This window comes from Emys orbicularis, chromosome 11 (assembly GCF_028017835.1).
Source record: "Emys orbicularis isolate rEmyOrb1 chromosome 11, rEmyOrb1.hap1, whole genome shotgun sequence".
In the NCBI taxonomy this organism is placed as follows: domain Eukaryota; kingdom Metazoa; phylum Chordata; order Testudines; family Emydidae; genus Emys; species Emys orbicularis.
In genome coordinates this window covers 36,447,027-36,471,993 of record NC_088693.1, presented here as the reverse complement: position 1 = coordinate 36,471,993, position 24,967 = coordinate 36,447,027, and the positions used below count along the sequence as shown (strand labels likewise).

General features: G+C 40.7%; 1 protein-coding gene across 12 annotated transcripts in view; it reads left to right on the top strand.

Annotated features, from left to right (window-relative positions):
• The first annotated feature begins 2,515 nt into the window (after nucleotides 1-2,515).
• LOC135885529 (sodium channel protein type 2 subunit alpha-like) overlaps nucleotides 2,516-24,967 on the top strand; it is a 165,932-nt gene continuing 143,480 nt past the window's right edge. For 5 of the 12 annotated variants that reach the window (XM_065413275.1, XM_065413274.1, XM_065413271.1 and 2 more), the window contains exons 1-9: nucleotides 2,516-2,788; nucleotides 11,052-11,170; nucleotides 11,555-11,644; nucleotides 14,982-15,110; nucleotides 16,137-16,228; nucleotides 17,226-17,462; nucleotides 18,396-18,459; nucleotides 22,475-22,616; nucleotides 23,461-23,667. In XM_065413275.1, coding sequence (XP_065269347.1) covers nucleotides 2,516-2,788; nucleotides 11,052-11,170; nucleotides 11,555-11,644; nucleotides 14,982-15,110; nucleotides 16,137-16,228; nucleotides 17,226-17,462; nucleotides 18,396-18,459; nucleotides 22,475-22,616; nucleotides 23,461-23,667 — 1,353 coding nt within the window. Of the gene's footprint in view, nucleotides 2,789-11,051; nucleotides 11,171-11,554; nucleotides 11,645-14,981; nucleotides 15,111-16,136; nucleotides 16,229-17,225; nucleotides 17,475-18,025; nucleotides 18,051-18,395; nucleotides 18,460-22,474; nucleotides 22,617-23,460; nucleotides 23,680-24,967 lie in introns of all 12 variants that reach the window. The other 7 variants (XM_065413273.1, XM_065413269.1, XM_065413265.1 and 4 more) reach the window with 5 other exon arrangements.

Genomic DNA, 24,967 nt, shown 5'->3' with positions numbered 1-24,967 from the left:
GCAGGGGTTGTTTTAGCGGGTCTAGTGAAGATGCTCTAAATCGACTGCAGAGCACTCTCTGGTCGACTCCGGTACTCCACCGGAACGAGAGGAGTAAGATAAGTCGATGGGAGAGCATCACCTGTCAATGCGGCGCAGTGTAGACACCGCAGTAAGTCAACCTAATCTACCTCAGTAGAAGTAGTAGTAGTAGTAGTAGTGTAACTTAGGTCGACTTACCCCAGTAGTGTAGATAACGTGCACATTTTATCTGTTCTTAGTTACTGAAATATATGACACTGTTCCTGTTTTCTGACATTTGTACTGTTGCATTTGAGGTTTGCAGCATTCATCATGGTGATGATTAACAAAAAAGAGTACAGTAACTCCCCACTTAATATCCTCTCGCTTAACGTTGTTTCGATCTTACGTCCCTGCTCCATTACAGAACATGCTCGTTTGAAGTTTTGCAATGCTCCGCTATAATGTCGTTTGGCTGCCTGCTTTGTCCACAGCTGGCAGCCCCCATCAGCTCCCCTATGCCCCCTGCGGCGCCTCCCACCTGCCGGCGGACCCCGTGGATCAGTGCCTTCCCTCTGCTCCCTTTGCCTCCTGCCCGCGGCAAACAGCTGGTTTGAGGCATTCAGGAGGCTGGGAGGAGGGGGGAGGAGCAAGGATGCGGCGCGCAGGCTCCCCCTCCCTCCCTCCCCTGCCTCCTGAACACTGCAAACCAGCTGATTGCCGCAGGCAGGAGGCGGGGGGGGGGATGGGTAGGGAGAGGGGAGGCTGTGCGCCACGTCCTTGCTCTTCCCCCCTCCCTCCCCTGCCTCCTGAACACTGCAAACCAGCTGATTGCTGTGGGCAGGAAGCGAGGGGAGCAGGGGGAAGGCGCTGATCCACGGGGTCCGCTGGGGGGGTGGGTCAGGGGAGCTGATGGGGGGGGGGAGGGGGTTGCCAGCCTGTTTAATACCTGTATTATATTGATTGTTTAAAATGTATATAATGCCTTTTGTCTGGCAAAAATTTTTTTCCCTGGAACCTAATCCCCCCTATTTACATTAATTCTTAAGGGGAAATTGGATTCGCTTCAAGTCTCATTTTTCAGGAACATAACTACAACATTAAGTGAGGAGTTACTGTACTGTTTTCATTTTATCAAGAAGTATGAAAGATTAAGAAGTACATCTCATGATGAATAGTTAAATATATTTGAATATTAGGGCTTAACTACACAAACAAATAGTTTGCAGCTGGGGGGTGAATCTAATAGACACTAGTCTGCCACAGTTTAAATGTTTGTGTGGACCCTGCTTATGTGCATTAACAATTTGTTAATGGTCTTTGTTCTAATCCTCTAGATTGGACTAGGTCAACTGAACTGTTAATGTGCATCAGCAAGGTCTATATCAGGGGTGGGCAAACTTTTTGGCCCAAGGGCCACATGGGGGTTGCGAAACTGTATGGAGGGCCGGGTAGGGAAGACTGTGCCTCCCCAAACAGCCTGGCCCCCGCCCCCTCCCACTTCTTGCCCCCTCAACCCCCCACCCATCCAACCCCCCTGCTCCTTGTCCCCTAACCGCCCCCTCCTGGGACTCCCCACCCATCCAACCCCCCTGCTCTTTGTCCCCTAACCAGCCCCTCCTGGGACTCCACATCCCTAATCACTCCCCCGGGACCCCATCCCCTATCCAACCCCCCCTGCTCCCTGTTCCCGGACTGCCCTCCTCAGAACTCCCAACCCATTCAACCCCCCCTACTCCTTGTCCCCTGACTGCCCTATCCAACCCCCCCCCCGTCCCCTGACTTCCCCGACCTCTATCCACACCCTGCCCCTTGACAGGCCCCCCAGGACTCCCACGGCTATCCAACCCCCCCGTCTCCTGACACCCCCCCCAGAACCTCTGTCCCATCCAACCACCACTGCTCCCTGTCCCCTGACTGGCCCCCGGGACCCTCTGCCCCTTATCCAACCTGCCCGCTACCAGCCCCCTTACCATGCCACTCAGAGCAGCAGGAGCTCGCAGCCCCGCCACCCAGAGTACTGGCGGCGTGGTGCGCTGAGACTGTGGGGGAGAGGGGACAGCAGGGGAGGGGCTGGGGGTAGCCTCCCTGGCCGGGAGCTCAAGGGCCGGGCAGGACGGTCCCGCGGGCCGGATGTGGCCCACAGGCCATAGTTTGCCCACCTCTGGTCTATATGGACAGTTAGAGCGCTGCAGGGTAGATTCACCCCCAGCTTCCTGTGGACTTAATGTTCATGTAGACAAGTCTTTAGTATTGGTTCAACATATATTTGATATTTTTAAAGCAGAGTGGAAAGTAATCTGCTATCAGTTATAGTGGATGTCCAGTGTCTCAAATATTTGCATTTTCAGTTGTTGGTAAGTAAAACCAGATAAGTCATTAAATAAACCCCAGGGAGTGTTTTGATTTTTGTTTCTGTTGAATTCTTGTTTTCCTAACTTTTTTTTTCTTCTGTTTCTCTAGAACTTTCTTATACAAGAGGCTAAACGTTAATTAAAATTTGCAGAATGAAAAGATGGCGCAGGCACTGCTGGTACCACCGGGACCTGACAGCTTCTTCTACTTCACTAGAGAGTCTGTTGCAGCTATTGAACAACGTATCGCTGAAGAAAAGGCTAATCGTCTCAAAGAAGACCATAAAGATGATGATGTCAATGAAGAAAATGGCCCAAAGCCAAATAGTGACTTGGAAGCAGGAAAGACACTCCCATTTATTTATAGCGACATACCTCCGGGAATGGTGTCCGAACCCTTGGAGGACCTGGACCCATATTACATCAATAAAAAGGTAGCTATTTACTAAGCCTATTTTTATGCTGTACCTGTTGAATTTAATGCACTGTTAGACTTTAAAACCTGTAGCATGGGAGTGGCCAGCTTGGCAGCCTCAATGAAAATTATGTACGTCCTGTGATGTCACAGACACAAATTGATTTTTGTGGCCACAGTATGAATTTATTTGTAAATGTTCCGTTTTTGGTAGGATACACTGCTTTTCAGTGATGGCCATATATTCCTCAGAGTTCTTGCCATCTGAGTTGGGGAGGGGGAGTGGTTTGCCTTCCTGCTTATTGCTTCCTGCTCCCTGTTCCTGTTTGTTTCCTGGCTCCTGATCCCTGGACTCAGTGTTCCAGTTCATGTGTGTACACATAGTGTTGGATATATGCAGTTACTCAGGGCCTGCTGCTACATACCTGGCATTTGGACAGTTATACTGTTTGTTGTTCAGGCTGTTGCTGACTTATCTGGTTCATGGTAATTACCATAGGCGCTGACTCCGTGGATGCTCCGGGGCTGGAGCACCCACGGGGAAAAATTGGTGGGTGCATCCACCGGCAGTCAAGCTCCCTGCCCCGCCCCAGCTCACCTCTGCCTCCGCCTCCTACCCTGAGCGCACTGCATCCCCGCTTCTCCTCCCAGCGCTTGCCACCGCGAAATAGCTGTTTTGTGGCATAACAAGCTGTGGGAGGGAGGGGGGAGAAGCGGGAACGTGGCATGCTCAGGGGAGAAGGCAGGCTGTGCAGAATCTCAACAAGTATTTTGGGACTGGAGATTCTGTTCTGCTAAAGAGGAAAATGTTTTTTGATGGTCGACAGCAGCCCAACAAAACTGTATATGAGTTTGCATGTTTGCAGTGGTTGGCTTAGGTCTGTGAATTTGCGGATTGTATGATGATCATGCTCAGGGATATTTTTGTGATTGATGTAGCAAATGACCAGTTGGGCAAATGGTTACTGGCTGAAGATGCTAGAATTCTAACTTTTGATCCCACGGTTGTTAAGAGTGAGGCATTTGAGAGGGCTCAAGATGAAAGGGGTTCTGTGTCTCAGACTGCTGCTACCTTTTTGTCTACGCTTAAACCATCAGCCACTCCTCCTACTTCCATCTTCCAGAATCACATGACACACGTACTTCTGCCCTACAGCTTCGGCAACGAAAGTTGACAGCTCCTCAGTGTTTCCACTATAGTAGTATGGATCACTTGGCCAATTTCCTGGCCTGTCTAGGTAGAACTGCTATGTGCTGGTCTTGTGGGAAGGAAGGACACTTGACACTAGTGTGCTGTTGTACACTGTTTCACAATGATCTGAGACCTCAAGTGCATACCGTGAATGTGAAGTTGCATTAGATCACCTTTACCCAGGACTCTGATATTTTCTTTATGATCTTCTCATATGGCAAGGTGCTAGAGCTGGTATCCTGTATTGTAGAAATTAATGGTACACTGCTGAAGTTCATGGTGGACAAAGGTGTTGAGATTATGAACTAACCCAGAGGGGAGAACACTAATCTGGACATTAGCCTGACTACAATTATTCTAAAAGCTTGGAAATTTGTATGTTTTACAGACAGTGGGTGAAGCTGTAACCTCTGGGCTCTACAAAGGCATAGCCTTGACTTCAAAGTTTACATTGTTAAAGGCGGGGCTACAGATGCTGTTCCATTACTGTCCTATGATCTCTGCTTGCAGCTTGGTGTTATGCATAAATTAACACAGGACACCTAACCTGTGGTTATGTCAGCCAGAATAGAAAGGGATACCCAGTGTATTGTTCAGAGACCCAATGATTTATTTAATGGTAATAGTGTTTTGTCCATGGGATATGTGTATTCTCTGCAGTTGGATTCAAACACCAAGCCCTTTGCACTGCCTGCATGTTGTGTATCTCCTGCACTTGTGGACGAGATCTGAGCAGAATTGCAGCTCATGAAAGTTAATGGTATCATTTGGGAGATGGAAGGGCTCACAGACTGTAGTTTACCCATGTGATTGTATACAAGAAAAATGGTGACACTTGAAGTGCACAGATTTTAGGGTACTTAATAAGTACGTGAAATGTGAATAGTTTCAATTGCTAACCTTCAAAGAGATGACATGCTGGGTTTTTGTTGTGCTGGATTACCAATCCGATTATTGGCAGATACCTGTGGCTGAAAGTTCGCAGTGGTTATTGACTTTCAGCATGCCATTTGGGAGGTACTGGTATCAACGACTCCTTTTTGGCTTAGTCTCTGCTCCTAAGGTATTTCAGAGAGTGGTCTCTCAGCTCCTTGATAATATCTAGGGTGCATATTGATATTTGGATGACACTGTCGTCTTTCCAAAGACCCTTCCTGAGCATAACACTATTCTGGATCAGGTGCTAACTTGACTCCAGTAAGCTGGCAAAAAGCTGAATGTGGTCGAGTGCAGTTTTGCAAAAGATCCTGTAGCGTTTCTAAGCATTCTCTGTCAGCCAATGGTATGAAACTGACACCTGAAAGGCTACAAGTTGTTGTTTCGCTACCATTACCCACTGATCATAGCAGTTTATGTTCATTCCTTGCCCTGGCTTAATACATAGGAGACCATCCTCTCCTCCATTTTAGTGTCTTTGCCAAGTTGCTGTGGAATTTAACAGGGCCGGGGACAATTCTTTTGGACTAAAGAAGCAAAGCAGTGTTTTGAAACCCTGCATCAAGCCTTCTGTGGGATCCAATCCCATGCTTATTTTGATCCATGGAAACCCGTAATGATTCAGACTGATGCATGTAATTCGTGACCGGTGCAGTTGTGCTCTAGGAGGCATGGCTGGTTATATTTGCATCCTATACTCTTATCTCGATGGAAGCAAAGTATTCCCAGATTGATCTAAAATTCTTGGCTATGGCTTTTGCTATTGTATGCTTCAAAGTCAACTTAGTGGAAAGACATTTCACCTTAGAAACTGATCATGTGCCTATTTTGGGCCTCTGGTATGAAGCCATTGACCTGCTGAGTGTAAGACTGCTGCCGTGGTTTATTCAGTTGCAGCAGTATGACTTTGATTTGGTACACATCAAATAAAAGGTGTAACTTACATGTCTACACTCTTGGAAGAAATTCTGCTTGTTTGGCACCCTCATATGCAGAAACAGCAGAGTACACTATATGCTTTTTACTGAAAGATATGCCAATTGACTTAAGGCAGACTGCTTGACCCCACTCTTCAAGATGGTGAACTGTGCAAGGTACAAGTGGACTGGATGGATCCAGTCCTTAAGAAAATTTTGTCTGTATTCTATAAAATTTGTTCTGAGCCCATGTTAAAGACGTGCTACTTGACATGGAGAGGAGGCTGGGAGATCATCCCAGCAGCGTTGCAACAAACAGGCCTGGATGTGGCTCGTGAAGGACACTTGGGAGTTACAAAGATGAAGGAACTTCTGCATAGTTATGCTTGGTGGGCAAGGCTGCATTCAGATATAGATTGTTGTGTGAAGGCATGCTTAGCTTGCACAATGCATAGAACTACTGGCTCCTTTGTAACTGATAGTCATAGACAGACCATGGGAGAGAATTGAAGTGTATGTTATAGGCTGCTCAATTGGACTGTGTGGCACTGTTGACCATTATAGACTATTACTCACGTTACCCCTTTGCAGTCATAATTTCACAAGACACCTCAAAGGAGCTCATTTCTTTCCTAACCACTTTATTTACGATGTTTCAGATAAGGGGGACACCTTTTGTATCAAGAGAATTTGAAGGTTTTTCTGACAGGTATTGGTACAGTGCATTATAAATTGCTGTGTACTATTCTCAAAGAAGTGGGATAGTGGAGAGACTGCATGGGACTCTGAAGTAGCATGTAGATGGCATGCTGGAGGAATGTCAAGATACATCCTTCCCTGTTGCACTGTGTCATGGTTTAGAGGATGTTCAGAGTATGCCTCATGAAAGTATTGGAGAAACCCCATTCTATTGGCTCTTCAGCTGACCTGTGAAAACCAAGTTGTCTATGCTGATGAAAGAGGTTCATCCCATCCCTTCGCCATTCTCAAAGCTGATTCATGTCATTAGGAAATATGCAAGTCTCAGAGAGCATATCCATGCAAGACTCCATGCATTCTATCCTGGAGAAGAAGTATCTCTTAGGCGAGGATCTGGAAGTGTTTTAGATACTTATGCTGTGATCTTGTGGGCTGCAGGGTATGGAGCATGGTGAGTATATTTACCACAGGGAGAACATCATCTTAACCAGCGAGATGTACTGCTACTGAAAGGAGAACAGATAGGGAAGAGGACACTCTTTCAGTATATGATGTCATGTGGCCAGTTGGGAAGTTGTGCCACAGCAACAGGATCCATCTCCTAAGCTGAATCAGAGGTATCACTTGGTGCCTCCTGCAAAGCACCACTGAGATTTTGGGAAGAAGGGAAGGAAATTAAGGGGAGGGGGGCAGCAGCATTATATTCCTGCTTATTGCTTCCTGCTCCCTGTTCTTGTTTGTTTCCTAGTTCCTGCTCCCTGAACTTAGTGGTCCTGTTCCTGTGCATGTGTGTTCATGCATAGAATTGGGTGTATGCAGTTACTTAGGGCCTGCCGTTACATACCTGTCATTTGGACTGTTATATTAGTTTATATATAGTATAAAGGCTAGTACAGTATACTAAGGCTACAGGCTGGGCTTCACTACAGGGAGATTGACACTGCTGCAATCGATGCAGCAGGGGTCGATTTAGAAGGTCTAGACCCACTAAATGGATGGCAGAGTGCTCTCTGGTCGACGCAATGCAGTGAAGACACCGGGGTAAGTCGAGCTAAGCTATGTCGATGCCAGCTACATTATTCACATAGCTGGGGTAGAGTAACTTAGGTCGACTTACTCCGGTAATGAAGACAAGCCCTACTATTCACCCAAGTGCAGAGGTCTTGCACAAGGTCCTCTGTGCCCCTTGCAATTTGTTACAGCTGTGCAGGTAGCTGCTGGCAGAACGACCATGCAGAGGAAGTCTCCACACCAATTTCAAATAGGCCAGCATTGGTAGCTAAGGTTTTCGCTCATTATATGAGTACCAAGGTGTAGATGCTGGGAAGCACCCTGGGGTTTGGTATATGGAGGAACAGTAGCCAGTATTCTGTTCCTTAGGCTGGAATAGCACCTGTAGATGGTCTGCACTGCAATCCAGTGCCATGCATGTGTGGGAATTCTAGTCCCTTATGTACACATGGAGTTCCTCACACAAATCCCAATTAAATTCTGTCAAGCCAGATTTTACAAAACTTAGAACAAGTATATCAAAACTGACATTTTAATTAGAAACCATATTCTGGTTAGTGAGAAATAATTAGTTCTAAATTAAGGGAAAGTATCAGGAAAATAGCTTATCATTACCTGTACTAGAAATTCAAAAGATCAGTGAAGTGTTATAGCATAATTTTAAAATTGGAAAATGAATTGGATATATCAGTTATTGAAAATTGCTCTTGAAATGAAATTGACAGGTTAAACAAATAAAGCCTATTGTATATGTAAGGTAGCATGAACTTCAGAGGTATTAATACTTATTAACTAGCTGTTATTGGTTCTACATAGAAAGAGACAAGTAAATAAGAGCTAGCATCCCTCTGCCTTATTCCCTCATGAATAATATACATTTATATGAAAGTAAATGGTTAATGACTATAACTAATTGGTTTGGGATCAATATAAAAGCCTGACACCAGTGAAGAAAATTCCTTGTTTTCTACTAAGCCCTACTAAAACTTTCATATATTCTGTTGTAAATATGTAAAGACCAGTCAACATGACCTATTACTAAACATTGCTGTTGATCTTTGGTTTTATAAATGCTTGTTTTACTAAATATTAAGCTAAATTTGAACTTGACAGGATCCTGTTAAGGCTGCATAAGTTTATAAACAAACAGCTTAGGTCCACTGCTATAAAAGTTGTCCCTCCAGTACTTGCAAGCCTTCCCCTGTTGGTTAACAGTTTCATTTTTCAGGTGAAATGTAGCTGTCATGGGAGATCATGGATGCAGAGGAAGAATTGATCTCTTGGGTACCTAGGGCTAGTCTTATGAAAAGCACCTTGAATTGGACCCTGTGTTCAGTAAAGAACAAGTATAGCGCGTGGAGTACTGGGGTAATCTGCTCATACAACCTGCATTACTAAGCAATTGGGATGCTGCTTTTTATACCAGATAGTGCTATTTCAGGGCAGGTGGTTTCAGTTTTAGATAAGAATTACAATAATCACACATGGAGGTTACAAATGCATGCACCATTGTAGCTAGGTCTGAGTCTGATAGGCCAGTTCTTATGGAAGTGGATGGTTTTTAAAACCATGTCTATTTAGGCATCTAGTAAATTTGACCCCCAAAGGACCCCAAAGCTGCAAGCTGATGAAACAATCTGAAGTCAAATGTCCTCAGTAATAGGAATGTTAGAGGAGGGAAGTTCTTTAAAGTTCTGCACTCTTCCCACTAGAATCACCTTAGTCTTGCTTGGGTTCGTATGTAGGCAGCTTCTCTATATCCAAGTGCAGATTTCAACTAGGCATTGAAAAAGCTGGGAGAGAGTACTATTTACACTTGATTTAGAGGAGCTACAGAACACATGTAATCTATATTTTGCTGATTCTTCAAACTTCTCTGTGTTTCTGTATATATGTTGAATAATTTCAGTGAAAGGATTGTTTCAGCTAATTAGCTGTCCTTTTCCTTTCTGAATACTTGAGGTTAAGTGGTGAAATAAGAGATGTAGTTAGTTGTGCAGCTCAATTCTGCAAATACTTACACAAGTAAATAATTCTACTGCTGTAAGTATGCCATTGATATCAATGGGACTACTCACATGAGTAAAGACACTGACCTTGTATGTGTTTACAGAATCAGGCCTGTGAAGAGGAAACTTAAAGATTTTTTTTTAAAACATACATTTCCAACTGGAAAATTGACTTTCCCATATTAGAAATAGTACCAATAGAAGAAGACTACCAAGGTGACTTTGGAAGCCATAGACTGATGATGAGATGGGGGAGGAGGGGAAGAAATCTTGAGAGAATGCAAAATGGGAAGTTGATGCAGAAGATTGTGAAACAAAGCTGAAATTAGTTTGAAAAAAGAAAACAAAATTAGAAACAAATTGTGGCTGTGCAGAAATGAACACAAAATAATAAAATAATGCTTTAAATACATAATCAGGAAGAAATTGATGGAATAAAGCATTATCCCATTAAGGAGAAGGAGGGAATTTATAATTTAGGAACAGGTTATAGCCTATAATTAAATCCATACACCATCTGTGTAGGATGGAATCTACAAGTAAGAAGATATAAACAACATGAAATAGTGAAAGAAGAAGAATGACTTCCTCCCAATTAAGTACTGGAATTTAATAGTCTTATTGGATCAAAAGTAAACTTAAAGGATCAAAGGAAAAAATATAACTTCAATTTTAAAGAAAATAACACGAGCCAGAAAAAATCAGTTTCTCAATCTGACAATAGTAGCAGGCAGAATTCTAGAAATATGAACAAGGAAAATAGTCACAAAATATCCTACAGTTTCTCTGTGACTCTGTTTGACTCTGTCTCCCAAGTATCTACCAGTTCAAAAATGTTTATAGAACAGTCCTAATGGTAGTTACATTGTGCCACTGAGAAGACAATAAATCCATAAAACACCAGGGTGTCTCTGCTACAAAATTCTGAAGTGCTGCAATGATTAAGTAAGATGAACCTAATATCAGAAAGTGCTTGACTTGTGCAAATGGCCATTCAGGTGTTCAAAACAGGTATTATTTGAGAGCTAAAGTTCCTCTTTGGACATTCCCAATTGGACCCTGCGTATCACTAATATCATTGGGTTCAAATTTCACCTTTAAAGAGAGAGGTTAAAGTACTGTTTGATTACACTGTAATCGTCTGAATTATATTTCTCAGAGAGAGAGAGAGTCTGTCTGTCTAATACTTTGCCCCCAGTTTGGATTACTCTATCATATATCAGGTAAATGTAGAAATAAAGATTTATTTTAAAAGAAAGAGTGAGACCATGAATATCTTTTTTATTATTACTATTCCTGCTGAAATTTATGACCTGATGCTTGTTTGTGTGAGTAGTTCCATTAAACCATGAAAAGTAAATGGGACGATTAACGTGAATAACAGCAGCAGACTCAAACTGTGTGTTTACAGCAATGCTATGTATCAGGCAACATAAACATAACTAACAGTGAAAATTGCTTAATTGAGATTGAAAATGTTTGTTCATACTTTCTAAGTGTATATTTTCCTTTTTCCAGACTTTTATAGTATTGAATAGAGGGAAGGCAATCTTCCGATTCAATGCCACACCTGCCTTGTACATTTTATCTCCTTTCCATCCTCTTAGAAAAGCAGCTATCAAGATTTTGGTTCATTCATATCCTTTTCATGTGGTTTGTTTAGAATGGGTCTGTTTTTAATATTTAGTAACATTGGGTTGTTTTAATATTTAAATATGTTTCTGTTCTTAATTCCTCCTCTTACGGTGAATCTGAATTAAATTAATCACATTGATTGAACCACCAATTAAATTCAGTGGAAGAAAAAGATACTGTATACTCCTAGAATACAGAATTAGCATTAGCAGCCATTGTTTTAACGTTTTTCTTATAACTTTAATTGACAGTTACTTTTATGAAATTCCTTAATTTGTATCATATACATTTATTAACAGCCCATATCCTGGGAAACTGCTTACATTTCATGGGATATAGTTTCTTGCATTTAACTTGTCATCATATGTTCCTTGACTAAAATCTACATTATTCAGCATACTTATTATGTGCACTATTCTGACTAACTGTGTATTTATGACATTGAATAATCCTCCAGATTGGGCAAAGAATGTAGAGTAAGTAAAAATGATGTTATAAAGTATATATTTGCTTCACAGAGATGTTGACAATTAGCTAATTAATGTTTGTACAGTGCTTTGAAAATGTAACATGATGTATCAATAGCTGAACCTTTAATTAATTTATATATTTATTTCTAAAATTAGGTCTTTGCTTTGTCACCCAGCTCTCTTTAGCTCGAATCACCACATATTATGCATGGCAGACTCTGGTGGAAGCAAGGCTGTGACATTGCTATAATTTTAGCAATACAAAGTTCTCTTCACTGTTTGCATAAACCATTTATCTACTGAGATATGTTCCTCTTTTACTTAGAAGGAAGATAGCTATTCAGAAGAAAAATAATACTATTTGTCTCCCTAAAATGCTTTTCTCGGCTCTCTTGAACCACCTACTTTTCTTTAAATATAAAAATTAAAAATGGGTCACTGACTTGAATTCAAGCAAATGGCACGTACATGCCTTACCATTTTTCCCTGATGGGTCTTGCCAATGTATCTAATTCCTGATCTCTTAAAAGTCTTCCACAAAGGGAAAATAAAATATTCCTCCAAGACACTTCCATGAAAGGGCAACTCCTCCCAGGACCATTTTCTAAAAACCTCTGCTAGTCCCACTGTAGTCCACAGTATAGGAACAAGACCGAGTGTGGTGCACTTCATCAATTCTCACCTAGAACACAGTCTCTAGTGTCAATACAGATCAGCCCAAAGCATAAAGGAGCTATAATTTGCTCCCTCACTCTTCCACTCCAATCCTGAATGGATCCTAGACAAGAATCTGATCCCAAGTGTTCATATGACTTTGTTAGATCTGTCAACTGCCTTTGATGTCCTTGATTATGAGGTGTTATTGACTTGCTTTCAGACTGTAATGGGAGTGGATGGGTCTGTTTTTTTGGGTGGCTCCATTCCTTCCTTGCCTGATCATTTCTAGAGGTTGGAGTTGGGCATTTACTCATGATCTTATTGACTTCAGCAGGCTTTGGATCAATCCCTAGATCTCTATCTGATTCAACCAGCTAGTGTTGTCAAATGTCTTATCCAGTGTATGTGTGACACTTGGATGAGAGCTAGCTAACTGAAGCTTACTCCATGTAAGACAGAGATGAAGCTGTTAGGTTGAGGGAAGCTTCCAGAAATTATGGTGAGGACCATATTTTCCAGGCTTTTCTTGAGTGTGTGTTCATCATTAACAATCCGAGGATGATATTAATGGCCAGCTGCCATTAGACAATCATATATCAAAAGTCTCTCAGGAGGCCTTTCTTCAACTTCATCCAGACAGGAGATTGTGATAGCTTTTATTAGATGTGACCCTTACTACTATAATCCAGGCCTTGTTCCTCAATGCTGAATTACTTCAGTGCACTCTAATGTGCTCTACACCTCAAGTCAATTTGGAAAGTGAAACAAGTGCAGAATGCAGCAGTCTTCTTATTAAGTCGTGTTTCTCAAAGGAGCACATGACGTTGGAGCTTCCTGATCTGCATGGGCTGCCTGTTTGTTTCAGGATGGAATTTAAGGTGTTGTTTTTTATAAATAAAGTCTTAAGCATCTTTGGATCTGCCTGTTTTCAAAAACTGTCTCTCTCTGTGGACAAGAAGGGAAGTGGAGCCTCTCAGTATAAAAGAGGGAGCTCAATTTCAGGGCATGCTCGAAGGCCCATCTCTGAGACCTAACACCCATTCTTAATCCTGGATGCAAGAAAATTGGCTTGACGTTGTTTCTGTTGCTTTTTAAAAAAACAATAAAAGCAATTTTAGGTCATTTTTAGACATTTTTTAAAATGTACAAGAAAAGCTGTGTTATCTGGCACTTTACAAACTGGAAAACTCTATAAACCGGCCTTTCGGGAGAGGGTGAGGGCGTGGGTTCTGGGAGGGAATTTGGGGGTTGGGGCATGGGAAGGGTTTTGGGGGATGTCACATCTGGGCAGTGCTCACCTCAAGCGGCTCCCTGTAAGCGTTGACATGTTCGGAGAGGCGCAGCCAGGTAGCAATGCGCGCTGCCTCCGCCCGCAGATGCCGCCCCCCCCCTGCTCCCATTGGCTGAGGTCAATGCTCCTAGGTGGAGGGACAGCCACGGGGGCTCTGTTTGCTGCCTCTGCCATGAGCGCTGGCTCCGCAGCTCCCATTGGCCAGAGACCGAGGCCAAAGAGAGCTGTGGGGACGGCACCTGCGGGCAGAGGCAGTGCACAGAGGCCGCCTGGCCATGCCTCTCCGGACCTGTTGCTGCTTGAAGGGAGCAGCTGCCCAAGGTGAGCACCACCCAGATCCAGCACCCCAAAAACCCTCCTACACCCCAATCCCCTGCCCCAAGTCCCCTCCCGCACCCAAACTCCCTCCCAGAGTCCGCACCCCAGCCCTGAGCCCCCTCCCTCTTATTTAACCAGAATTTTTGACTTACCAGCACCCCCCATTCCCCAACATGGGGTATAACAAAGCTTTTACTTTATATTGTTTTTTCTCACCTTCTGAGCCCTGTCCATTTGGACTTATGCTAACTAAGGATGTTGAATTTACAGACAGATATAGATGAAAAATAGCAATATCAAAAATAATTTAAACTTTCTTTACCATTTCTAAAATATTTTTTCTGTAATATATTTAGTCATACATAAGATACGTTTCTGTAGGGAGGTATAAAGATTTTATCTTCACTAGTTTGAGACAACCTGCATAACTCTAACTTGAGGATTTGCCTTTTGTGAGTAATGTCCCCAACTCTTGTTGAGAAAACTTGCTATCATGCAAGTTTATATATAATATAGATATAATAATTTTTTTTGTCCTCCTGCATTGTGTGAACAACTTTCTTTGGCTGGAACTGTCTTTGCAATCCAACAGTAAGTGCTGTTCCTTGCTTGGCTACAGAGGTAACTGAAGAGCCCTCTTCATAAAGTGCTGAATGTGCTGCCTATATATTGCTTCAAGTCCATGCCAACTCATGCAGTGCAGATGCAGGAGTTTAGTCCTGTAGCAAGGGTTGTATCTCATCGACAGAGTGATGCATGCAGACTTATACTGCAGATGTCCATGGTGTAACTTTTCTTTAGTTAAACAGATTTTCTGTACCCCGACATTCTTTGGGCTCTAAATTCACTTTTTAAAAAAAAATAAAAATAAAGGTGATGGACAAAAAAGTGATGTTAGTTAGAATGCACTGGAATCTTGTAGTGTAGGTTTAATGAACTGTCTGCTAAACTTGATCCAGTGGCAGCAAAGGCAGTGCATTTAAAAATTAATATTTTTGCATGACTCTCCTTGTGATTATACTGACATGTTATTGATTGATTCGGGCCATTAACTCTTGTTTGGACGTTTTTTCTCAGGTACACTTTTACTGGAATTTATACATTTGAATCCCTTATAAAAATTCTTGCAAGAGGCTTCTGTATAGGTCATTTTACTTTTCTTCGAGACCCCTGGAACTGGCTTGATTTTACTGTTATTACATTTGCGTAAGTAAAGTAACAATTTTAAAAAAACTGACTGTGGAATGTCAGTTAGCTTTTTTGAAGTATGTTTTTGCTGTGTTTAGAGTGATTTGTAGCCAAATCTTGTTACATCTTTTACACACTTATATAATGTACAGTAGAAATGACATTCACCCACTAGTATAAAACAGAAGTCATCCTTCTATCTTCACTGCATAATGTAGCCAACCTAGTCTACATTAATTAAGTTTTCAAAAATAAAGTCAGGGTTGTCCACTTCATTTGAAATTTACATTTAACTGGTAGTTCCTAGAGCTTATTAATGTAGGGCAAACTCCAGTGAAAGGAGAATATATTAATGTAATTCTTTGGTTTTAAGATCACCAAAAAGGTCTAGATAAAAGATCCATGTAAGTAGCATAAGCTCTTGTAACACCGACGGACCCCGGTCGTCAGCAGATGGGATCAAACCTCGGACCTCTGGAGCTTAGTGCATGAGCCTCTACTGCATGAGCTAAAAGCCAACTGACTGTTAGCTAAGGCTGTAGAACAGACTCATTTTATCTCTCTAAGTGGTCTCGATGCCACTAGATGGGACAGAACACCACACCCAGGAGGGGTGTGGGTTACACACTGTCTAAATTCTGAATAACTTTGATTTAATCCTACAGGCATGTAACAGAATTTGTAAACCTAGACAATGTTTCAGCTTTTTGAACTTTGAGTATTGAGAGCTTTGAAAACTATTTCTGTAATCCCCGGTAAGAAGTACCTGGGGAGTTAATAAATTGCCTAGGGAGGTTGTTGAATCTCTGTCATTGGAGATTTTTAAGAGGAGGTTAGATAAACATGTGTCAGGGATGGTCTAGATAATACTTAGTTCTGCCATGAGTGCAGGGGACTGGACTAAATGACCTCTCAAGGCCCCTCCCAGTGCTACAATGTTATTATTCTAACTATTAGGTATTAGGTCAGGTGTTAGGTCCCGGATATCTCCAACTGTTTAATTTTGTGTGTGCTGTCGTGTTTGTGTGAACTCCCCTATTACAGATATCTGACAGAATTTGTGGACCTGGGCAACGTCTCAGCATTGAGAACATTCAGAGTTCTCCGAGCATTGAAAACAATATCAGTCATTCCAGGTGAGAGCTAGGTTAAACACTGAGGCTGACTTTAAGGGTTTTATGGGCTTTTCAATTACACTTGATCCACTAGCAGTAAAAACAGTTGTTTTAAAAATTACTGTTATTGAGTGACTCTTCTTGTGAATTCTCATGTTTTTTAACATAAGTATTCTTGCTTCCCAGTCTTTAGACTTTTATACACACACAAAAGAAGAATCCAGATTTTAAATTTCACTTAAAGATTCCTTGCCTTTCTAACATTTTCTTTTAACAATCAGCCTTTAAGTTTAACAAATTCTTGCATGAGAAAATTGCAGTATGCAGCCTGTGTAATTTGCATCTTATGATGTCAAATTTCTCTCCTCCATTAGAATCCAAATTAATAATTTTTTACTTACTACTGTGAAATTTACCATTTATTGTAGGGATACTTGGGATTGAAAATTTCAATCAGTTTTTTTTTTTAAGTTGAATCACTAATAAAGAGAAAGGAATAAAATAATAAAGAATAGCATGGGCATTGCATGAGGTATTTATTATCTTAAGATGCCTTTCTTTACCAAACCAACTCGTTTCATAGGGTACACTATAATACAGTAGCTAAAATTTACAACATAACAAGATCTTTACTTTTGCTATATCCATGTATTGTATCATTGAAAAAACACTAACAAAGGTTTGGAGCAAGAGGCATCAGCAAAAAAATTTAAATTAGAAATATTTTTTTTTACGTGGAATTCATGTAAAGCACAAATAAGTCACTTGTTTTTCTGTGAAAACAAGTGCTTTGGAATACATGCCACTAATTTCCGTTCATACTTTCAAATTAACCAGTGTTCAGCTAATCATTTTTTTCACCAATTATGAGACTTGTGTAAAATTTTAATTTTAAAAACATTGCAACCATTTATGTAGAGCGATGCATGAAATCTTTAATAGTGTTGGAACAACTCATATTAATTTATGTCTAAAATAAATGTTTAAGGTCACAGTAAAAATCCCTTTCTGTTTGCAGGCTTGAAGACTATTGTAGGAGCCCTAATTCAGTCTGTGAAGAAGCTCTCAGATGTAATGATCCTGACTGTGTTTTGTCTGAGTGTATTTGCACTAATAGGGCTGCAGTTGTTCATGGGCAACTTGAGGCATAAATGTTTGCTGTGGCCCTTAAATGTATCTTCTTCTGAAAATAGATTTGCTTCATTCTTCATTAATGACACAGTGTTTGACTGGAAGGCGTACATTGAAGACGAACGTAAGAATTACTGCTATAAGTTGTTTAAATGTTTATGGTTGAAGTCTCCCATCGACTTACCTTACTCTTCTCAGGGAGCTGGAGTACTGGAGTTGACCAGAAAACGCTCTGCCATTGATTTAGCGGGTCTTCACTAGACCCGCTAAATTGACACCCGCTGCATTGATTGCAGCAGCATTGATCTCCCCAGTAGTGAAGACAAGCCCACAAAGGATTGTGATTTCAAGTATGTTCATTTCTAGGCATACTGGTACATCTATTCCTATTGCTTAAAGTTCAGATTCCCTGAAAATCTGGCATTAAACTGAGAATTCTTTCTAAATAAAACTTTTATATTTTTCACAATGTGTGGTAACTTGAATTATAACTGTACTATCTCTTTGATATAAGCCTCCTTTGGACTTGTCTATCCAATAAGCCCCTTTAAAGTAGCTCTCTTGCACTGCTAGTGACTATAGTATTCATTTGCAGAGACCTTTCCTTTAAGGAAAAGGCCTTTGCGTTGTCTAACTTCTGAGCAAAGACTGACTATACATGTTGTATGAAGATTTTATGAAACATAGTGTACTAGAATCAGTCAACACACAAGTATGTTGTATATGTGAGTATATTTGTGTACCCTTCTATCATACATGCCTTTTGGTAGTTGGAAATGAATGAGAAATTAATATTAACTAGAATATTAACAATAAACTATATTTACAGTTGTAGAAACGTTTGTCTTATTTTCTTGCTGATTAATTAAAGTGCACTAGTTTAAATTCTTATCTTGCCTATTCTCTTATGTTTAAATAACTAAATTTCGTGAGTCCATTTTCTTCTTAGCAAAATGGGTTTTGCAGCTACTGATGTTTATCGTACAGCACTGTAACTAAATGCAGCATTCCTTTAGTTCAATATTATAACATTTTAAAATTCTTTTTTTTTTTATAGGTCATTTTTATAGTTTAGCAGGACAAAAAGATGCCCTGCTTTGTGGTAATAGCTCCGATGCAGGGTAAGAAATGTTGTATGTTATACTGTGGCTTTGTATAAAAAAGATGTAACATTTTGGCAACACAGCCTAAATAATTCATTTAGCTAGCTAACTGCACTGTCAATCAACCTATATTTTTTCATATTAGAAAACATCTGAACTAAGTAGGTAAAAAATTTAAAAATAAAAATATTTTGTAATATCAGTTTGCTTTCTAGAGACCTGTATTGGACTTGAAAATCCAGTTTCAGCTGACAGCAGTTGTACTATGAATGACTTAAAATATTTGTCCCCATCTCTTCCTTGTTAGACAGTCTTCGTAGTTGGCATTCCCCATCTCCACAGCAGCTAGAGGGAGATCAGATCTTTGTTCTGAGCCTGGGCTTAAGAAGAGCTCTGTAGAATTCTCAGCTTCCAAACTGCACACCTGCAGCCTCTGGGCCTCCTTTTGTAGCAGAGCTTTCACAGGATTTCTTAAAGATTTGTAATGAAACGTCTCCCAGTCTATTCACTGGCTTCAAGGTTTTTCTCTTCAAAACTGTCAAAGCAAAAAAATGTCCTTTTGGCATTCTGAGGAGGGTTTGAAGGACAGCACCTTTGCTCCCCCTCAGAAATGGCAGACAGACAACACAGGGAACCAAAAGGGTAAGAAATGTTTCCGCATTACGCATCCTCACATACACTAGGCAGCTGCCAGAACAAAGATGAAGATCCCTGCTGGCAAGTCCTATGCTGAAGCATTTGAGCAGTCTCCAAGGAAACTCAGCTAGCACATTGGCAAGACCTGCACTGAAATGGCGAGCAGTCTTCAAGTACGTAAAAGGCTATAAAGAGGAGAGCGATCAGTTATTCTGCTTATCCACTGAGGACAGGACAAGAAGTAATGGACGTAAATTGCAGCAAGGGAGATTTAGGTTAGACAGGAGAAATTTCCTAACTGTAAGGGTGATTAAGCATTGGAACAACTTACCTAGGTTATGGAATATCCATCACTGGAGGTTTTTAAGAACAAGTTGGACAAACAACTGTCAGGGATGGTCTAGGTAATACTTGGTCCAGCCTCAGTGCAGGGGACTGGACTAAGTGACCTCTCAAGGTCCCTTCCTGTCCTACATTGCTATGAATTTATGGTTCAGCAGGCTATAAGGAAGTTTCCACTGACTAGACCAGGCCAGAATTAGCAGCGTGGAAGTGGGGGGTAAATTCCAGTTTTGTTTCTCAAAGTAATTTATAAAGCCCTCAATGGGAGTCAACCAATTCAAAGAAATGGGTACTTGAGATTATCAGAGGAGGACACTCTGTAGAATTGATTCACTGTCCCAGGGACAAGTTTATCCTTTCCCCAAAGTTAAAATAAACCAACACTATCAACAACAACAAAAATTTTTTTTTTCAGAAGATGAAAGATGCAATAGTTTATCCCTAACATATTAGAGCAATACCCTAGAGAGACAGATACTTTGGAAAGTGCACAAGATTTTTTGTAATACAAAGAGAAATGATTGTTTTTCTAGATGTCTGGTCTCTCAATAAATCCACAAAGGAATTATTCCAGATGGAAATACTGAAATCCATACTACAGCATTATTCCTGTAAGACTTCAGAAAGTGAAGGTACACCTCCTGGAGGTCTGCTGAAGATAATATGATTAAGAAGTCATCAGGAATAATTTAGCTTCTGTTACAACAGGAAGCATTTTTCAGTGCACAGCACTACTTTATCAGACTTTTATAAGTATTCATAGAGATCATGTCATCCCTCCATTCAAATAAAAGTGTACATTTCTTATCAGGTCCCCTTCGCGGCTCAGTGCAACATACAGCCTAGCAGCCATCACTACATGCCTTTGGGAACAGGTATTTGAGTGAATAGGAAAGAACCAGTCAGAGCCCTTACAAAACTTCACCATCTTTGGATTGTTCTGGTCACTTCCAGCCTCCCACTTCAGTAAATCAGTACATAAAAGATCTTGATCCAGAGCTGTACTAACCTCTCTTTGCAAATTCATCTGTATTATTCAGCAACAGCTATCTGATTTTGGGTCCCGAGAAGCTGGTTGTTTGCAAGGATTCCAGAGTCCATGTAAGGGAGATACTTCAGGGCTCCTATGTGACTCAAGGGATGTGATTGAAGAAGGAGACATGAGTTGAAATCCTGGCTCCATTGAAGTCAGTGGCAAAACTCCATATTGACTTCAGTAGAGCCAGGATTTCCCCATGGAGTATAACCTGTCTAATGCTGTGATCCATCACTGTCACTCTTCCTCCTCCAATGGAGGATTCTTTATAAACATGGTGTGTGTAAACTGCTAGGAAGGCAGAAAAACTCAGGAAAGGTAGATCTGGTTATGGTCTGGGCAGAAGCTCTCATTCTATTCCTCAAGCTTCTGTGTGTAAAAGAAAAAGTAAAGTCAGTCTACTGTCTCAGGATAATGCATTAGGCCTAAGGGAATGTCATCTGGACCAGCCTCCCTTTCAGAACATCACAAGTCAGGTTGTGATTAACCTATTTTCATCCAGGTCCAGTTGGAAAATCAAAAATGGAAGAGTTATGTCATTGGGCTATACAGCAGATGCTTCAATCCGATTAATACGGGACAGCGGAGTTAACCCCCCCAGTCTCATTGTTTCTGGCTGTTTCTCTCTGCAGATTCAGGCATACTTCATTACATCAGTTTACACTCTGTTTCTGTTGGAAGATTATTTCTGTAGCCATGACAAGTAGAAACATATTTATAGTTTTAAATTAAACCTGAGTTTCTGCACATTCTGATTGTCATGCTGGCCATGTTATAACTACACCATTTGGTCTGGATTTGGACCACAGGCCATATGTTTAATACCCCAATACTGTAGATTCACTGCAGATGCAGTGTTTGGTAGAAAGATGTTACAGAACATGCTACCCCTGTAATCTTTGTCAGTTTTCAATTTTCTATATGGTTAAATTAAATCCTACTTCCTCCTTAGGAATAATTTACTGTTTTCCATATTCCAAGGGGAAGACTGATATGGAGGTGACAGAGAAGTAAAATTCTGTGCTATCTATGAATTTTCTTTCTAGAACCTTCCACGTCTTCTGGTCTGACCCTCACTTGTCCAGATTTTTTTCTGGTTATTGCTCCCTTGTTAAACAATTTGAAAGGAAGACTGTATTCCTTGAAAAAATCTTTAAATTTTGTGCCAAGGCTCTGCAGCAAAAGATTTGAATTGAATGGCACATTTAAAATTTTACATAGTATCTTTCAGGTTTGTAAGCTAACAATCTAGAGAGTTCTTCCTACAGGGTAATAGCATACATTTGGGCTGTGAGATGGGGAACCACCCACTGTGAAAACTGACATGCAAGGTTCTAGAAAGAAAATCCACAGGTAAGACCTTTCCCCCCCCCCCCCAATTCTGAAATTCACTAATTCCAGCTTGACTGATCAACAGATTACCAAGAAATCTGATGGTCCAGCTCCTCTTCCAGACAAATTTCAGCAGTAAATATGTATAGTAGGACCAAATAGTACTGTAATTTCATTACATTTATGAGATATACTCTCATACACTGGGCCCCTTGTAGTCCTCTTTGGGGAAGCAGTAGCATCTTTTATGGAACTCCTGGGTTAAAGGGGAAAGTTACTTCCAATAAAGCTGTATATTTAGTGTCCTGGTAGAGATAACACAGAGCTTCTGGGAGAAGTATACATCAACTGGGTGAAGCTCCTGTGATTGCAGTTGGGGGCAGGTGACTCTGAGCAGTGCTGCAGAGGAAAAGTTTGTGGCAGCCAGAGTCTGAGCAGATAAGCAGCAGACCCTGAACAGATCAAGGAGAGGGAGGGAGTGTGTATGTGTGTGAGGGGGGTATATGGTACAGTTTGTCATGCAATATCTTTAATCTCTTTCCCATTTAGTTCTTGATAACTTGTAAAATTTAGTAATCCACAATGAGTCTCCTATTCATTAGTGAAAGTTATTCAATTGAAGGACAATTTTTACTTTTTACCATTGTTAAAAAAACCAAATTAATTTAAATTAATTCTTTTTTTAAGTCAATGTCCAGAAGGATATACATGTATAAAAGCTGGTAGAAACCCCAACTATGGCTACACGAGTTTTGACACGTTCAGCTGGGCATTCTTGTCACTGTTTCGACTGATGACTCAGGATTACTGGGAAAACCTTTATCAACTGGTGAGAATGTAGTGAAAACTATGTTTTGATATGTTAATGGTCTAAAATCAATTATGACAGAAAGAATGGTCTTTACATTTCTTATTACATAATGGTGTATTAAAAATTAAGACGCCCAATCATAAAATGTTATTGGGGAACATTGTAGACTAATAGGATTTTCAAAGGTGGGACCTTTATCCCAAACTTGCAGGATCATACAGAATTGTGAAACACATGCTACAGGATTTGTCATGCTTTGTATAAATCTACACAGAAGTTTTCAGAACCATTTTCATGACTGTATCATGTTTCATTTGACACAACATTGTTATTTGTTACCTTCAGAACTGCAATACTGTGCTTAAGCAGTGAATACTTGTTATAATTTCAAAAGGTGGTAGTCCTGTCTTAAATACCTTGAGTCCTATTTTGATAGCCACGAATTCATGGCTTTATTCTTACAATAAGCTAGGATCTATTGTTTAGTTGATATTACTGATGGTGCTACTTTTAGGTATTCTGGCCAGTCAAAGGGGAAGATACAACTAGTACTTTTTCAGTGCCTAAAAATCCCACACACAAATTTCTTTTTAATTATTTACTTTGAATCGTCTCCTCTTTGAGATGATTCTTAAAATCTCATATCCCCCCCATAAGTAAAACAGGATTCCTAAATCACACCACCTTTATCTCTTTCTCTCATACACACACTCACATTTTGCATTTGTTTTCATTTTGGTTTATAAAATAAATATTGTCATATTCAATATGAACTGTCTTTGATATAGACACATAACCATTTTCCTAATTCTTAAATTCTGTATAATTCTCAAATTAATCAGTTGTATCATTTTCCTCCCAGACTCTACGTGCTGCTGGCAAAACATACATGATATTTTTTGTTCTGGTGATTTTCCTGGGCTCTTTCTATCTAATTAACTTGATCCTGGCTGTTGTTGCCATGGCCTATGAAGAACAGAATCAAGCAACCCTAGAAGAAGCAAAGCAGAAGGAGGCAGAATTTCAGCAGATGCTTGAACAGCTGAAAAAGCAACAAGAAGAAGCTCAGGTATCTGTATCTGTACATTTTTATTCTTTTACCTAAAAATATAACATTGCACACACAAATTAGTGAAAGATAGTATATAATTTAGTGGAAACTAGGAAAACAACAAAGCTTCCACTTTTTTTTACCTATGTCAGATTTGTTGTGATAGTACTGGTGAGGTACACCTAAAAATGGGTCTGTCATTCAAGAAATTTCTAAACTCAAGTGTTAATGGAGATTCAAAAATGAGCAAAAAACGAGTTGGGGTTGTTTGGGTGCCTTAAGTGTACATTTCTTATCTTACTGTGTTTGGATTTCTTTTTACAGTAACCTTAATTCTGGATTTCCTGAGTTTATAATACTTCATTTGGGGATAATTACAACATCACTGTAATGTTTTTTGCCTTTAAATTGCTGATATTTACTCTCAGCCTTAATTCCACTTTAAAGTGTTTTTTTTTGTCCGGGATTTTAATATTTAAAAGTAATCTAAAATGTCATAGATGAACATATTAAACAAGAAACTTAAAAGTATTATACCATCCTATATGTCCAGTGAACTAAATATATGTAATATCAAACCTAAATCATTTTTTAAAACGTTTCAAGGACATCCACCAGAGCAGTGAAAAGAAGCCAGAATGCGCCAACCAGTTAAATTGGTTTTACAGTTGCTTTGCATTTGAAGTGTACTGGTGATTGTCTGGCTATGCCAAAAGAATGACAGGAGACATTAGATATGAGTTTAATAGGGTGACCACATGTCTTGATTTTATAGGGACAGTCCCAATTTTTGGGTCTTTTTCTTATATAGGCTCCGATTACCCCCCCATCCCCATCCCAATTTTTCACATTTGCTGTCTGTTCACCCTAGGATTTAATCAGGCCACAACTTTATTATTAGATGTCTGGGACTAACCTGGCAGATAAAATGTGCAGTGCAGGGGAAAACCTCCACAATTCACCAGGGGGCGGGGGCGGTGAGTGCTTTTTCCAGCCTCTTCCCCCCACCGTTCCATTTATGTCCCTCCAGCAGATCCACTGCCGGGACCCTCCAATTCCAGCCAATTCCGAGGAGGGGGGGCTTCCACCAGCTTCCCCCCCTTTTCATCCAGGTCCCTCCAGCAATTCCCTTGCTGGGACCTTACCGACCACCTCCGCTCATAGGAAGGGTTAAGGTGGACTATAATGATGGGGGGTTGGCTCCCTGCTGTACCAATCAGAGGAGTCCCCAACTGCCCCAGCTTGCTCAATTACCAAGCACCTCTCCTTAATTCCTTTTCCAAGCCATTTATCCGTTCTTTTGTGCCTTAATTTATGG